The 18,330-nt window shown below is 38.8% G+C and overlaps 1 protein-coding gene across 1 annotated transcript in view; it reads right to left on the bottom strand.

Moving 5' to 3' along the window:
- Positions 1-18,330, bottom strand: part of hadh (hydroxyacyl-CoA dehydrogenase) — a 42,083-nt gene that overhangs the window by 21,086 nt on the left and 2,667 nt on the right. Inside the window, exons 2-4 of the mRNA XM_073042505.1 lie at positions 10,684-10,812; positions 7,820-7,977; positions 1,207-1,333 (exon numbers count right to left, since the gene is read on the bottom strand). Coding sequence (XP_072898606.1) covers positions 1,207-1,333; positions 7,820-7,977; positions 10,684-10,812 — 414 coding nt within the window. The remainder of the gene's footprint in view (positions 1-1,206; positions 1,334-7,819; positions 7,978-10,683; positions 10,813-18,330) is intronic.

Genomic DNA, 18,330 nt, shown 5'->3' with positions numbered 1-18,330 from the left:
TTTCCCAATTCCTATAATTTCTTCTTCAGGACCTCATCCCTCCTCCTATCTATGTCATTGGTCCCCACGTGGACCATGACATCTGGCTGCTCACCCTCTCTCCTGAGAATACCGAGAACTCAATCCGAGATATTGCGGACCCTGGCACCAGGGAGGCAACAGACCATCCTGGATTCTCCATCTCTCCCATAGAACCTTTTATCTGTTCCACCCTGACTATCAAATCCCCTATCACTACTGCTCTCCTTTCTGAGCTGAGGGTCCAGTCTCGGTGCCAGAGACGTGACCACTACAACTTGTCCCTGGTAGGTCATCCCCACCAACAATATCCGGAACAGTATACTTACTGTTAATGGGCACAGCCACAGGGGTGCTCTGCTCTTTCTGTCTATTCCTCTTCCCTCTCCTGATAGTCACCCAGTTACCTGTCTCCTGACTTTTAGGGGTGACTGTCTCCCTGAAACTCCAATCTATTACTGTCTCTGCCTCCTGAATAATCCGAAGTTCATCCAGTTCCCTAATTCAGTTTTTTCAGGAGCTGCAGCTGGATGCACCTTTTGCTCGCCCTGACTTCCCACATCCTACAACTGATGTCAAAGAGTAAGAAATGATAAAGTTAATAAATTATTCATTTGCAGAGACTAAAGAGGCTGGGGCTCTCCTCAGGAAAAGAACGGGATGAAGGGAATCTGTTGAAGTCCTCAGAATCATGAAAATCTTTAATAGGAAAGATATGGAACTATTTCTTCATCTGAGGGAAGACCTAAAGGCAAAATAGTAACTAGTAAATCCAACAGCTCATATGAAAGTTTATTCAGAATGTGGTAGAATTTAGAAAATATTTACCAATTAAGGGAAATGGCGCTGAGGCATTTAAGAGAAACACATTTCTGTTATTCTGAGAAAGGAATGGAGGGTTATGCTGATAAAGTTGGATGAAGAGAGGAAGAAGAGATAATGTGGAGAATACAAATGTTAGCACAAACTTACTTGGTTTACTTTATGCTAGAAACTCTGTATTATGAAATACTAGTATTGGCTAGGATATTCTTATAAGCAGAAGCTGTCCAATGGCTAGACTTTGTACAACTTTTACTTACAGGAACAACATAGCTAATTTAATAGAATACACCTGCGAGCAGCTTTACAATTTCTATACCTCATTTACTTTTTTTTCCTTTACATTTGCAAACAGCATAAACAAACCTCCACTAGCTTCATCATGGGTACAGGGTTGAAAAAATGGAGCCCACCAAATCGGTCTTGTCTAGTTGTAGCACTTGCTATTTCTGTGATTGACAGTGATGAAGTATTGCTGGCAAAAATAGTATTCCTATCAGAAAAATAAAGAGAACAAAGAATAGATGAGGTTCAGTCATTTTTAAAAAAACTATTGCTGTATTTACATTGAAAATTCCCTCACAGTTGTTGGGCAAGTTGTTTCAGAATCGTGGTGTATTGACAATGAAGGAATATTTTCCAGTGATACAGTGAAAGGTGTGCTGGGCATAAGATTATAATCTTCCTGGAGTTGAAGTCCATTATTGTTACCCATGACCAATTGTATCTGACAATGCCCAAATGATTGCAACAAACGTTCTATAATACATTTTTCATTAAAGCTCCTTGTTTTACAATCAAGAGTAAACACAATAAAACACAGAATAATTATTATTGAAGATTTAACCATTTCCAAAACCTTTCCAACTTTCATTAGGTTTCTATCTCACTTAAATGTGCCAATATTTCCATATCATAAGCTAAATGTCAATAATATACAATAGAGGACAGAAGTATCATTGGTCACTTACTCTAAACATACAACACAAAATTGGCCATTCATGGTACTTCATCTCTGAAATTTAATGCCATTGAAAAGAATTAACTTGAATGTAATTGAATTTTGGAAGTTTCTATTGTTACGAATGAAGAGAGCAAAGTCGTCGTCCCCCCTTTTGAGAATCGCAAAATCGCTATTATTTCGGGTCTGATACCCAGGAAATGAGAGAGATACACATCATATCAGTAATGAGAGAGAGAGACGCAGGATCACAGCAAAGGCAGTTGTTATAGACAACGCAGAATACACAACAAGGTGGAATGTCTCCTAACAAAAGCAGAACGGAACCACTGATTACTGCTATTGTCTCTTGGAGAAGGAATTGTGTATTGAGTACTGTACTATTCATTGAAACCCCTCAGGGGACAGCCAGAGTGGTCTGGTTGAGGAATTGCATCATCCCAACCTGATTGACATCTGAGACCCTGTGAGTGAGGATAAAAGTCGGGTCTGGGGAACACCTCTCAGACACACCAGGAGAAACGCTAGAAATCCAGTGACAGCGTTTTATAGTGAAAACCGGTGAGAGCTCGTGTGTGTCCTCCCTGGCCTGGGTGGCGGGCTCATCACGGAAGAACGGTTTAGCTAAAGGAGAGGTCATACTTGAACGGCCACAACAACGAGACACCGACGGATCGAAATCATAAAGGAAGGTTGGCAAAAACAATAGCGGTAACTGTTCCCATTCTTCTATCTCTCTCTCTCTCCAACAATTGCAACACAGCGACAAACAAACACTGGAGCCTGTGTGAACTGAAACCAACTTTATATTTCCATCGGACAATTCATTATCCCCTAGACAACGATAGAGCTTATTTCTTATTGATTATTATTATACCCGCACTTTTAGGTTTAGTATTGATGACGTATATTATCTGTATATTTGCATTGATATTATTTTTGTGTATTTTTACTAATAAATACTGTAAAAAAAATAGTATCACCAGACTCCAATGGACGCCTCTATCTTTGCTGGTAAGTAACCCAGTTACGGGGTTCGTAACAACTTGGGGCCTCGTCTCGAGATTTGATACCAAATTGGAGGGCCAGTAAACTGGGCTTTTAAGTCCAAACTTGGATCTGGTTGCGTGGGTAGCCAGACGGGAAACCAACAAAAATGGACGTAGACGAATTTACACAAAACCCGACTTTGAAGGCACTAGAGGGGGCCACAAAGTCGGACTTGGTAAATATTGCGAAAGGACTAAATCTCGCAGAGATGAGGTCGTCAATGAAAAAGTGGGAGATGCGGAGGGCCATAACTCAGTATTATATTGAGAAGAATGTGTTTTAGGCTGAGGTATTGGAAAATATCCCTGAAAAGGTACCAGCTATTGGGACGGCTCTGTTAGAGTTGGGAAAATTAAGGTTGGAACATGAAATTAAGTTAAAACAGCTGGAAGCAGCTGAAAAGGAGAAGGAAAGAGCTGAAAAGGACAGGGAGTATGAGGAGAAGGAGAAACAGAGGCAGCATGAGCTGGACATGGAGAAGTTAAGGAAAGAGCGAAGAGCTCAAGGGCCAGACCGAGAGGAGAGGTTTAATGTTAGTAGGGAGTTTAGGTTAGTACCTCTGTTTGAGGAGACAGATGTTGATAGTTATTTCTTGCATTTTGAAAAGGTGGCAGTGAATCAGAAGTGGCCCAGAGATCAGTGGGCGGCGTTGTTACAAAGTGTGTTAAAAGGGAAGACACAACGGACATATGCGGCGTTGTCTGTGGTGGAGGAGGAGGAGTATGAGGATTACGAGGAAGTAAAACAGGCCATTCTTCGGGCCTACGAATTGGTACCTGAGGCCTATAGACAAAAGTTCAGAAATTTAAAGAAAGTGTGGAATCAGACGTATGCAGAGTTTGCCTATGAGAAGGGTGTGCTCTTGGATCGCTGGTGTGCAGCAGAAATGGTGGAAGAAGATTTTCGGCGTTTAAGGGAGTTAATTCTGACTGAGGAATTTAAAGGTTGTGTTTCAGATGATATCCGGATGTATTTGAACGAGAAACCGAATAAGTCCATATCCAAATTTGCCAGGTTCGCAGATGAATATGCCCTAACCCACAAGACAAAGTTTTCCTCGAATAAGAGTTACCAGAAAGACCGTAGGAACGGTAGAGAAAGCCCGCCGGCTGAAGCAGAGATTCAGCCGGGAGCTAGTGGTAAAAATAAGGAGGAAGAAAGGCAAGATGGCAGGAGGGTTCCTGGCTTGACCTGTTTCAATTGTGGAAAGGTGGGTCATATTGCATCTAAGTGCTTTGCTCCGAGGAAGGAGACAGGAAAAGGGAAAGCAGCAGTCCCTACAGGGTGTATATTGTTGATCAGTAAATCGACGAGAAAGCCCCAGGTAGATAGAATACGAGAGGGGCGTGAGAAATTTATTTCAGAAGGGACCGTGTCTGTGAAAGAGGGAGAAACACCAGTTCCCGTGCGGATCTGGAGAGATACTGGAGCTGAGCAGTCATTGATTCTCAGTAAGGTACTAAATTTTGGTCCTGAGACTGGAGAGATAGCTTTGAGAGGCATAGGAAAAGGGACAGAAGCTGTACCTTTGCATAGGATCATTATAAATTGTGAGCTGGTATCTGGACCAGTTGAAATAGGGGTGCGATCAGAATTTCCGAGAGAAGGCGTGGACATCCTTCTGGGTAACGATTTAGCCGGTGGTGAGGTTTGGTCAGCAATGAAGCTGACGAGCAAGCCTGTAAGTGTTGAGGACCCGGCCCTAGGTTCCAAGATCTATCCCACATGCGCGACCACTCGCAGCATGTCGAGAAAGGCAGCTGAGAAAGAGACCAGTTTAAATCAGTCCAGTGTGGATTTGGCTGAGACGTTTTTACCGACCCTGTACCAAGAGGGGTTAGAGGGTGGTAAAACGGAGAATAGGGAGGTGAAAGAGAGTAAAGGAGAAGAGGTAGACCTACCCTTAGCCAGGAGGAAATTTATAGAGGCACGGACTAAAAATGAGAAACAGATAAGGCTGTTAGAAGGTCCAGGGTTGGACATGGATGATCTGTCTGGCTTGACAGAACTGTTTGAAGAAGTTGAAGAATTTAAATGTGTTCCCGATAATGAAATAAGGGCAGTCCTAGATGAAAAGGATGCCATTACCTTGAAGGAGTCTGCTGGGTTGGCAGATGAGGTTGTTTCAGCCTGCAGGGTTGAGTTTACTCCGGAAGGGAGTTGCCCAGAGAGTAACTGGGAGGATCAGAGGAATTTAGAATTTGAAAAGGGGACGGGTATTGAAAGCCTGGAAGAGGTAGATGTTCCGTTTGAGTGTGTTCAAGATGTGGATGCATGTGGTACTGAACCTAGTAATGAAACTCAGGAAAAGTCTGAGGTATCTGATTCAGTTAAAAAGGAATGCAGTCCTTGTGGGTCAGATGGACTTGGTTCAGTGAAGAAAGGGTTAACCTTGGTACTAGTGGGAAGTGAGAATTCCCAGTTGTTTGTGTTCGAAGGTGTGTTAAAAGTTAGTGAGGAGATAGAAGGTGGTGATGTGGATATTATTATTGAAGGAGAAGGGAAAAGTGTAGTTCCTAAATTGAATGAAGAAAATTTAAAGTCTGGATTGGTGTCAGAAGCAGTAACCAGGCTGAAGGAACAATGGCTTGTTAACAAGGTGCCTGCGAATCAATTACAGTTTGATTTGGAATGTAAAGGTGCCCCACTCGCTAATGTTATTCAAGGGTGTGCTGTGAAGAGGCAGAATTTGAAATGTTGTTTGGACAAAGAGGGATCACTTGCAGATATTAAACTGAAAACCAATAGAATGAAGGGTCCTGAAGATAAAACTAATGACTTGCTTAAAAATAAAGAATTGTGTGGAAGTTCAGAAAATGGGCTAAGTTTGGAAAACATTGTTGATAAAATAACTCCTGTGAAAGGAGCATACAAAAGCCTATTCCACACTGGTGCACAAGCTAACCACGTTAGAGTTAACTGGAAAAGGGGCGAGGATTGACGGGATGCCACTTTAAATAACAGGATCTGGTTTTAAGGGATTTCGACAAAGCATGTAAATAATAAAGTCATCCCCATGGAAGATTGACTGTTAAGTTTGAAAGTAAAATAAAGATTAGTATTTGCATAAACTTTTGTAATATACACGTAAGCTAAGATCACAACTCTTTAGTTTTGTTTTGCTGAAGAAAAGGAATAAAAATAGGTGGTTATTAAATTGGAGTCTGATGCTACAGGAATTTATTAAGGTGCAAGATATTAAGATATTAAAAAAAGTGATAATGTGCTCACTGACTGTTTATCTAGATGCTGAATTGAATGTATAAACATATTACTCTGTAGTGAAAAAAAAACTCTTTTGTATTGTGTTAAGATTCTGAAATTCTGTAAGACTCTGTATTAGTTAATTTTTCCCTGTGGTAAAAATCCTTAGAAGGATGGGGGGGTGTTACGAATGAAGGGAGCAAAGTCGCCCCCCCCCCCCCTTTTTTGAGAATCGCAAAATCACTATTATTTCGGGTCTGATACCCAGGAAATGAGAGAGATACACATCATGTCAATAATGAGAGAGAGAGACACAGGATCACAGCAAAGGCAGTTGTTATAGACAACGCAGAATACACAACAAGGTGGAATGTCTCCTAACAAAAGCAGAACGGAACCACTGATTACTGCTATTGTCTCTTGGAGAAGGAATTGTGTATTGAGTACTGTACTATTCATTGAAACCCCTCAGGGGACAGCCAGAGTGGTCTGGTTGAGGGATTGCATCATCCCAACCTGATTGACATCTGAGACCCCGTGAGTGAGGATAAAAGTCGGGTCTGGGGAACACCTCTCAGACGCACCAGGAGAAACGCTAGAAATCCAGTGACAGCGTTTTATAGCGAAAGCCGGTGAGAGCTCGTGTGTGTCCTCCCTGGCCTGGGTGGCGGGCTCATCACGGAAGAACGGTTTAGCTAAAGGAGAGGTCATACTTGAACGGCCACAACAACGAGACACCGACGGATCAAAATCATAAAGGAAGGTTGGCAAAAACAATAGCGGTAACTGTTCCCATTCTTCTATCTCTCTCTCTCTCCAACAATTGCAACACAGCGACAAACAAACACTGGAGCCTGTGTGAACTGAACTGAACTTTATATTTCCATCGGACAATTCATTATCCCCTAGACAACGATAGAGCTTATTTCTTACTGATTATTATTATACCCGCACTTTTAGGTTTAGTATTGACAACGTATATTTTCTGTATATTTGCATTGATATTATTTTTGTGTATTTTTACTAATAAGTACTGTAAAAAACATAGTATCACCAGACTCCAACGGACGCCTCTATCTTTGCTGGTAAGTAACCCAGTTACGGGGTTCGTAACACTGTCATGTCAATAACTAAGAATGAATTTCTCCTCCTAATCTATGTGAACCTCCTTTTAATTTAAATGAACTTATGAAGTATTTTTAAAAAATACTGATCAGGGATTCATTGGCACCAGGCAATTATTCAATACTTTGGTTATTTAAAAAATTCTAAGGCAACCTTCAGCATGATCCATTCACTAAACATCAAAACTGGCATACTTGGTTGAAAGTTCTCTATTAACCTCTACAGATTCATTAGTTCCCATTTAACAAAATACATCAAGCATTCCGCAATGAAACAAATATTGTTCAATGGAAGACTTCAACAAAGAACCATGTGATGTACTGAGAAGATATTGTGAATATTGTACATCTTACTAAAGAAGATATTGAGTCAGCTGAGATGTTAAACTGTGTGCTCTCTCACAGGTGATGCAAAAGACTCGATGTCACGAAAGGAGAATTTTCACATCACCTGGTCAATATTTTTCCAATCATTATCATACAAGGTTATCTGTTAATCATCTTGTTGTGGCAACTTGTGTCTACAAGTTGGCTGCTGGGTTTCATGCAGGAAGTATTTAATTGGTGAAGTGCACCACTTTAAAAAACAAGTATTTATTTTTTAATTATTCAGGGAACAAAATACAACTCATATACTTACTTTGAAGCACACTGATCCAATTTTTTGAAAAGTTCTTGCTTAACATTAATATTTTCCATAATTGCTTCCACAACCAGGTCTGTGTTTTGGACTGCAGAAGCAGGATCCGTACTCGTACTGATTTTCTGAAGAGTCTGCTGAACAAACTCTGCACCTGCCTATTGTTGGAAGAGAGCAATAATGACCAGCAAAGCCTGATTTTCATCCTTCTTATATTCAGTAATCAAACTTGTGATAGAATACCGTACATTGACAAATAATAAAATGCGCTACCCATTAGTTTATACACCATTTTGATAAGCATCTTGAAATGCAGTGATTCTTTTTCGAGAATAAAATGATTGCTCCAATATAATTGTTACTTATAATTAATAATGTTCCTAAAACCAAAGAAGTCTTGGAGAGTGTAATAGTTTACATCCACATTTCTGAAAGCAACCACAATCACATTATCAGAGCTGCTCTGGATATAAATGAGAACCACCTAAATGTTGGGTCAGTTACCAATTCAGTTCTTAAATAGAAGGAAATTGTTCAGTGACCCAAGGCTTGTCCTCTATTTTTTTTTAAATTTAAGACACAGCAATTTGATTCTGAAATTTCTATCACATTTTTCCCTTGTAACAGCTTAGTAGAAACAAATGTGAACTTAAAGTATATAACACTCAACTAAGCAGAATGCATTCATGCTGGTGTACACTCTACAGTGACGTATCTGAACGTCTACTTATAGCTTCTGTTACAATTTAGCTGTGGTTGTTGAAAAACTGAGGTTAAACTGCAAACTACAGCAGAAGTTTTAGATTTTAATTATGTCTGTTCCATAAAGGCCTGATTTGTTTAAATTTTAAGCTTTGAAGTTTTAGATCAAAAGAAAAAATATGGTCCAATATGTAGGCGAGATAATCACAGCCATTACCACTCAACTCCACACATGGAGCACTATAAGGAGTCTTAACAGACATTCACAAAATGGAATCAGATTTATGATTAGCTCAATACATTTGTATCCCAGAAATTGTGTTGCAGATGGATGTGAATTCACATCCATGATTTTCCACACAGCAAGATCCCAATATTGCTCATACTATAGAGGTGCACATAAGCAAGAGGAAATAGATCAAGCTTCTTAGTCATTTGTTCCTGTGTTATGAAGGATACTGGCAAGAACTCACTTATTGCCCATATTTCCAAGTTCTCTTTCTCCTCAAACTCTTTTCCAGTGTAATCATCTCCAAGATTTCTATGCTGTACTTTTCTATGACCCTCTGAATCTATGGTTGCTGGTTCTCCAAAATCTGTAATGAATATCCTCTCTGATGAGCTGCACCATCCTCTGTGAGACTCTCATAACCACTGACAAGAATGTCCTTTTCACAATTATACTACACAGAGAAATTACTTCAGCTTTGCTCTCCTTTCATCTATAACACTGCAGTCAGTAAACTGAATGCCAACAGTTTCATTGTCCAACACTTTTTTTGTCAATTTCAGAATCACTCAAAAGTTCAATTTTTGCTCACCCACCTTAATTTTCTGCATGTAGACCTTTAGAAAAGGGATTTACAGAGAAACTGAAAATGCTCAGCCCTATTGCTCCCTTCTTTGCATCTCAAATCATCCATGGTTCTAAATAACTAGGTTGTCCAATACCTTGTGCTGCTTTGCACAAATCAAGTCACAGTCATGTATCAACCCAGTGCTGCAAACTTGTGCAACAAACTTAAAACAATCTCCATTCCAAATCCTTTGCAACTTGCTCCAGAGGTACACCACCAATGAACCAATCTTCCTTCCCTTTCATCTGGTGTACAATCCCTCCCATCATAGCTTCAGTCATCCTCCTGTAATTGAGGTCAAGCTCATTGAAATTATCCTCCAAGTCGAAACCACATTCTCTTGTTCTAAAGCACTCCATAAGACAATATTTTTTGATGTCAGCTTTAAGTGGCACGTATTAATTCTTGACTTGGCATTGCTTTTTCCACAACTCTGAAATGCTTTGAAACATTTATCTAAAAACTAAACGTGGTATAAAACATACAAGCCTCTGATTAATTCTATAACACAGATATTGGCACTCTGGGGATTTTTTCTTGGATTACAATTGTTCATTAGATAGAACGTGCCAATTCATATTTATTGCGGTAGCTGTATAAAACACTTCCCAATTATGACATATTGGACCAATATGTTGCCATTTAATAAACATATGCTTAGAAATCTGCTAATTGGCATAAAGCAAAACAAAATAACAATCCCATTATTTGGTGAGCAACACACAGAAATTACAGTCTAAGATCAGCACAATACACCGCTACTTTTGAAGGATTGTTGTGGTACATGACCCGATTGTGCAACCAATGCATTGTGCCAAAACAATGGCAGAGTCAGCCCCTGCTTGGAATTGGTCAGCTTTACCTGGCATAGAGATGGAATAAGTACTGTTTCAAATTCAGTAACTGGGCTCAGCTGCAACATCCTCTGCATCCAAATTGAACCCCAACATACAACATCACAGACTACACATGAGGGAAGTAATTCTGGAGTTAAACCTTAAATTTAGTTGCAGGACAAAATAAAACAGAGGAAATTAAAATATATATACAATACTAAACTTATGGGTTTCAATCAGCAGGTGCACCCCAACAGCAACTTAAAATTAAAAGCTTGACATTGTTTTAGATCTGTAGCTTCTAATTATTATCATTTGATTAAAAACAGAATTAGGTTAAACAATCTAGACAGTATGATTATTCACCTAATGTACAGACTTGCATTGAAATAGCTTCAGCCAATATATATTAACAAATAGGGATCTAATGTGCACAAATGCAGTGAGTTCTTAACTGTTAGAGCATCACCTCAGGCTTATCTACAAACTTCTTCTTGCTTATACGCTGAATGCTGGCTCCAATGCTCTTCAATGAGTTCTTTAAGATATCTTCAGTCTGATCCACCAAAATCACTGAATGCCCTGTTGTAGCAGCTACCTGGTAAAAGCAAAAATATTAGTCCATCAATGAAAATTTAACCCTACTTAGAGACTCTTAAAGTATCTTTCAGTACAGTGAGCGAAGTCATCGGATCAGAGGATTGATGATCATTGTGATACCAGGTCATCTGATCATCAAGCTCAAACATAATCATTCTTCATAATATAACTCAATGTCTGCTAAAGATTAGGCCAGAACACAACTAAGGATTTTCTTAGCAAACATAGTTGCATTGAATTTACCAGATGCTAAAGACAGATGGATACTTTACTGATCCCAAAGGAAATTAGTGTCACGATTGCATTACAAGTGCACAGATATAGAAACATTAGAAGAGTTGTAAGAAAGAATAAAAAATAAGTTACCTCAAACAATCTAACAGGAGGGGGTAATTGCTTCCTCAGCTATAGATTGACTCATTATAGAGTCTAAAGGTGCAATGGAACTGTAAACATAATGTTGGAGTCAATACAGCATTCCACTTTGGAGTTTGAAAGAACTGTCAAAGGTAACAGAATTTACATATCATTTAAGTTTAAATGTTTAAGTGCATTCCATGACATTTTGATATGGTGAAATATTTTGAAGTGCTGTCAGTACAAGATACATGAACCAGTATGGTAGAATTTAATGTTAGTCCTTAATGAGAGTGGAAATGTGTATAATACAAGCATTACAAAGCAAGGAACAAAATGAGTTTGGTGCAGGGTGGCAGCACCAAGATTCCTAATTATCTTGTTCTAATTTGATCAAGGTGCTGTGAGTGTGTCTGGTGAATTATTTGAGACTAGTTGCTTTAATCAATAGCTGTTCCCTTTGATAAATATTAACTGTGTAGGCTTGGAATTAAGAACAACTAACAATGCGCTAAAGAAACTCAAGGAAGTGGACAATATTTCCAGTCAAGGTGCTTCACTTAGGCTGAAAGAGGGGAGACAGTCAGTATAAAGAGGTGGAAGGAAGGAGTGGAGCAGCAGCTGGCAGATAGGTGGATACAGGTGCTCCATTATGATGGGGATTAACTTATTTCAGTATAAAAATACAAACAAGCAATTTGCAAGAATATTAATAGAACCTAATACCTAACATCATCATCTTCACTCTACCACAGGTAATGGGGAGAATTAAAAGAAAAATAAATAGAATGATTCTAGTGTAAGGGGCAGGAGCAATGATAAATAATGAGAAATCCTTAAGCTCCACAGGAGCATTATTGATGCAAGGATAATAGCTTCACTTATTCTCAGCTATACTTATTTGGTTTTAAATGGATTTAAATGTGTTAGTGTATGTTAATAAGATTGAATACAACTTGCCACCAGTAATTTTGCATGCCTTGTATTTCCCCTGGGGCTTTGCAAGGTCCAATGTCTAGAACAGATTAAACATTATAAAATATGATTCGAGATAGAATTCTGGAAATCTGAGAAAGTAAAAAGAACGCTAGAATATCTCAACAGGTCAGGCTGTACCTATCAAGAAAGTGAAACAATATTAACATTTCCAGTTCAAGTACAGATGAAAGATTTTGACCTGAAATTATTATTCTGTTTCTCCCTCTAGACATAATACCTGGTCTGCGAATATTACCATAAATTAACCCAGAAGTTCAATGAGACTAATGTGGAAATTTAATAAGTTCAACAAAAATAAATTTAAAAGATTTCAGAAAAATGCTACAGGATTTTAAATATTTGAACTGATACTAACTAACAAGAGACCTTAGGCCTATTATTTCCCAATGAGCTCTGTGAGCTGATATTGTAGAGGATCAAGCTTGATACACAAATAAATAAATTTCTCATTCTTTACCCTCTTCATATGCCAATTAATGTTCTTAGCATCAGTATGCAATTGGGTTCACAGAATCTAAGTTGAAACTCTAATGCAATAATGGGCCTCCTGTCCTTTAACAGAGAAAAAGTAAAAAAAGTATTACCAAAAGTAGTGGATACAGCCCAGTCTATCACAGGTAAACCACTCCCAACCACTGAACACATCTACATGAAATACAATGCAGGAAAACAGCATCTACTACCAGGGACCCCCACTACCCAGGAATTTCTCTCTTCTCATTGCTGCCATCAGGAAGGTGGTAAAGGTGCTTCAGAACTCACACACCAGGTTCAGGAACAGTTACTACGCCTCAGCCATTAGGCTCTTGAACCAAAGTGGCAACTTCATTCAACTTTACTTGCCCCACCATTGAAATGTTCCCATAACCAATGGACTTACTTTCAAGGACTTTTCATCTCATATTCTCGATATTTATTACTTGTTTATTATTATTTCTTCTTTTTGTATTTGCAGTTTATTGTCTTCTTGCATTCTAGCTGAATGCCCTAGTGGGCAGTCTTTCTTTGATTCTTTTCTATTATTGGTTTATTGAGTATGCCCACAAGAAAATGAATCGCAGGATTGTATATAATGACATAAATGAACTTTGATAATAAAACTGACTGATGACTACTGTAGTAAAACTCATGAAACTTAATAAAATACTCCCTGATGTTCTCTTTTATCCAAGTCACAAAATGGATTCTTTGAAACTAATGTTGAAGATTCTAAAAAGTCAAACCTGACTGAAGATTGTGCAAAGCTACTAAAATCAATTTTCTGCAATCAAAGTAAACAATGACTTGTAATAATGAGCAACAATGATATATTCTATTATGCAAGTATATATTATATATTCTATAGAATCTTTGGCAAAATAAGCATTGTTTCTTTTTCTATGTCTTAGAACATGTTGCAGCTTCACTATAAAAATAAACTGTTTTATTCTATAAAAAACCTGACTCAGAGCATGGGATAAAGAGGAAAGAAGGATTACAAATGAAGAGTTTAAAGACTCAAAGGGAAATGCTTTCATTTGGAATCTACTGTATCTTAGGACAACCCAAAGTGTTTTACAGCAATTGAGTACTTAAGTGTTTATTAGTTCTTCTAGTACATTAGATACAAGACAAATACAAGGCGAGTGTATTACGTATCTGTGGAATCTGCTCAGCTAATGTCAATCAACACAACTAAAGATAATTTGGACAATTATCTTATTATTATTTATTGGATCCAATCGTATATGAACAGGATTCCACACTTCCTTAAACAGGACCAAAAATAACTTGCTGGCTATGAGCACAATATCTCAGGTCTGAGCCGAAAGATAATAAATATTTGTTTTTATATTGTGGCATAGTTTCAAGATCTAGACATTTTCATAAGTTATAGAAAGATTACAAGCCCAAACTCCTCCCTCTGGATTTCCCACACAGAGGGTGTGACTTCATACTTTCAAGCCCAATACGTCTCCAGCATGAACTCAGTGAGCCAAAGGATGCTTAATCTTCACTATCTTGTCTAACTTATGTTGCATGTTGCCTGAATATGTGCCTTAAAGCTGCTGTAAGCAAGTTTTTATCCCATTGTACCTATACCTCACTATACTTGTGCATATGACTTGAGTTGACCTTGTTATTACCCTTTCCTAACTATATTCTTTGCCTGCTGTTTTTGTTGTTAAGGGCAACAGCTTACCAGCCTGACCTTCACTTGATATGTAAACAGTCCACAATTTCATACTGCAACTATCATAAGCCAAAGGTTAAACAAATGCCACTTTTAAAATGTGGTTATTAATTAACACTGAACCTTTGAACCTTTTCATTTTAACCTTATACAAAGAAAGAAAATGGCTACTTTAACTTCATGATTTTTGTAGAATGCTTCATTTGAACCTTTACTCAGTACACCTACTCGTTAATGCAGATACCTGATCAGCTAACCATGCGGCAGCAACTCAATGCATAAAAGCATGCAGACGTGGTCAAGAGGCTCAGTTGTTGTTCAAAACAAACATCAGAATGGGAAAGAAATATGATCCAAGTGACTTTATCCGTGGAATGACTGTTAATCACCTGGAATTTTCACACACACCAGTCTCTGGAGTCTGCAAAGAATGGTACGAAAAACAGTAAAAGAAACATCCAGTGAGCAGCAGCTCTATGGGCAAATAAGCCTTGTTAATGAAATCAGAGGAGATAGCCTAACTAGTTCAAGCTAACAGGAAGGTGGCATTACAACAGTGGTGTGCAGAGGAGCATCTCTGAATGCACAATATGTTGCACCTTGAAGTGGATGGGCTACAGCAGCAGAAGATCACACTGGGTTCCACTTCGGTATCCAATAAAGTGAATGTTTATAGTAGCTTTAGGGTGGGCTAGCAAGTTTGCAGAAGATGAAGATTGGCGGTGTTGTGGATATTGGTATCGTTTATTATAGTCACAAGTACCAAAATATAGTGAAGAGCTAGTCTTGCATACTATTTAAACAGAGCAAATTATTACACAATACATTGAACTAGAGTAAGGTAAAGCAGTAACATACAGAATAAAGTGTAAAAGCTACCATAAAAGCACAGTGCAGGTAAGTGATAAAGTGCAAGATCTTAATGAAGATAGTGTAAAAATTACAACGGGGCAAGCTGGGATACAGAGTTGAGCTGAGAAGAGGCAGATGAAGTTCAATCCAGAAGAGTGTGAAGTGATACACTTTAGAAAGTTGAAGGCAGAATACATGATTAATCGTAGAGTTTTTAGCAGTGTGGAGATAGAGGGATCTTGGGATCCAAGTCCATCGATCCCTCAAAGTTGCTGTGCAAATGGTAGGGTGATAAAAAGGTGTATGATGTGTTGGCTTTCATTAATCAAGGGATCGAGTTCAAGAACCCACAAGATAATGTTGCAGCTCTATAAAACTCTGGTTAGACCACAATAGTATTTTGTACAGTTCTAGTTGCCTCATTATAGGGGGGACGTGGAAGCCTTAGAGAGGGTACATAGGAGGCTGCCTGGATTAGAGAACATGCTTATGAAGAAAGCTTGAGTGAGAAGGGCTTTTCTCCTTCAAGTGAAGAATGATAAGAGGCAACTTGATAGAGGTGTACAAGAGGAGAGATATAGAGTGTACAGCTAGTGCCTCTTAACCAGGGCAGCAAAAGCTAAGGGATAATACCAGAGTACATCCTTTTAAGGCGAGTGAAGAAAGGTTTAGGGGAGATGTCAGAGGTGAGTTTTTGTTTATACACAGAATGGTAAGTGTTTGGAATGCTGGACATGGTGGTAGTGGCCTATACAGCAGGGGTATTTAAGAGACCCTTGGATAGGCACATGGATGAAAAAAATGGGGGGTTATTGGTGGTGTAGAAGGGAAGGTTTAGATTGATTGAGAAATAGGTTAAAAGGATGGAACAACATCATGGGCTGAAGGGCCCATACTGTGCTGTATTGTTCTATGTTCTAATCCAAGACAACAAATCAATATGCAATTATAATGTTCCAAATTGATAAAACTGTATTGCACATCACTCTTTAACCCATTCAGAGGGACAGAAGGGAACCTGTGACATAATTTGCAGAGCAAGTTCTTTTAATGTTGTGGCCTACTTGAACTATTTAGTTAATCTCCTGACAGCTTGTTTTCTACAAGTATGGTAGTCATGGTGGTACTTAGATGAATACAAGGTGTACAAGGTTAAATCCCATCATAATAGTTAAGGGGCTCGGGAAGTTCTATTGAGGAACTATACATAAACTACTGCAATGCATTTTATTAATGGTAAACCATTGGTGAAGACAGTGAAAGTCCAAGCTGGTGGATGGGGTGTCAATCAAGCAGGCTGCTTTTTCTGGATGGTACTTCGCAATTTGTGTTCTTAGAGCAACATTCACTAATTTCATCATTCTTCTTAAGTCCAGATGCAGGAAGAGTTCAGAAAGTTGACAGGCTAGTAACAAACTGAAGTTCAGAACGTGGTCAGGATTTGGCCTAGCCAACTAGAGAAAGGGAAACAGCAAACTGAAAATAATGAGATGGTCTCAATTTTAAGGACCAAGAACGCTGAGGTCTTTCAGTTGGAGGAGACATAGGAAAGGGACAATAAGAACCACAGCAAAGAAATCCTATTGTGAAATAGTCCCTTCACATACGGTACAGAAAAGCTGAACTGACTGACAGACAAATCCATTCTAGCCCGATTCCTTCCAAGATAAGATGAGGGCTCTAACTGCTTCAATTTGCAAAGCTACAATTCCACCCCTGTGCTGCAATAACAAAAGATTAACAGTTGTTCCATGCCCCTACCGATTTCCTTAGGAAATCTGGCAGAAGATATATCTCAAAAGAAGTGTGGAAAAGGGTTAGCAAGCTGGAGCCCTGCCATGGGAGCAGGTCCCTGTTCCACGTCATCCTATTGTTTTCTTCCCCCACCCTAACTCAGTTATCATGGCATTAATGAATTTGAAATATTGTTCAATTATATCAGAATATACCAATTGAACTTACAGGAAACTTTTAAATATCCAGTCAGGTAGATCAAATGTAATTAATTATGATTTTTAAAATTAAAAATGAAACTGAGCCATGATGAAAATGTTCATCTATCAGTTTGTGTTGCTTCAAGAATATGTTTCCGCAGGACCCAGCTTTTCCTAGATATAGTTTTCTTGTTGATGAAATTCAACAAATCACTAGATTTAAGACTTTTGCAGTGTTTTACTTTTCATTCAGTGATAACAAAAGCCAGTCTGGATATTAAAATAAAGGGAGCAGGATACCATACAGCCCTTAGCAAAATCAAAGCAGACCTATCTCAGTACTATTTTCCTGCACTATGCCCATATCACCGAGTTCCCTAAGTACCTGGAAATCTATCAATCTTTGTTTTGAATGTACTTGGAACCTTCACTGCGTTCTGGGATAAAGAGCCTCAAAGATTCATCAGCCTCTTAATATAGAAATTTTTCCTCACAGTCCTAAATATCTTGCCCCTCATTCTGATATTTCAGCACCACGTTCTAGACTCAACAGGGTATATACTTCCCATGCATCCAGCCTGTCAGGTTCTGCAAGATCTTTACAAGTTTCCATGAGATCACTGCTCATTCTTAAAATATCTCAACATTCAGGCCTGATTTACTCAATCTCTGCTCACATAGCAAATCAGCTAGTGAAACTTGACCTCACTAGCTGGGTAACAAGAGTAAAATTGCACATAATACTCCAGGAGACACAAGAGACAGCAGATGCTGGAACTTGGAGCAATAAACATGATGCTGAAGAAAATCAGCAGGTAACCTTGCTCTGCGCAAGGTTCGAACTTAATACAAAGAGCTTAAGTTTACATCCCACAACATTTAGATTGTTTGGGAGGTTCTATTCAAGAACTATGCATGACCTGCTGCAATGCACTTTATAAATAGTACACCACAGCACCTTGGAAGACAGCAAAAAAGACCACAAGATATATGAGGTCATTTGGCCCATTCAGTCTGTTCCACCATTTCATCACGTTTGATCCATTTTTCCTCTCAGTCCCAATCTCCTGTCTTTTCCCCATAGCCCTTCCTGCTTATTTAAGAATCCATCGACCTCTGCCTTAGATATACATAGACTTGGCCTCCACAGCCGCCCGTAGCAACAAATTCCAGATTCATCATTCCTTGGCTAAAGAAATCT

This window comes from Hemitrygon akajei, chromosome 4, assembly GCF_048418815.1.
Source record: "Hemitrygon akajei chromosome 4, sHemAka1.3, whole genome shotgun sequence".
Classification (NCBI taxonomy): domain Eukaryota; kingdom Metazoa; phylum Chordata; class Chondrichthyes; order Myliobatiformes; family Dasyatidae; genus Hemitrygon; species Hemitrygon akajei.
The sequence above is the reverse complement of the archived record's forward strand: the minus strand, read 5'-3'. Positions and strand labels throughout refer to the sequence as shown.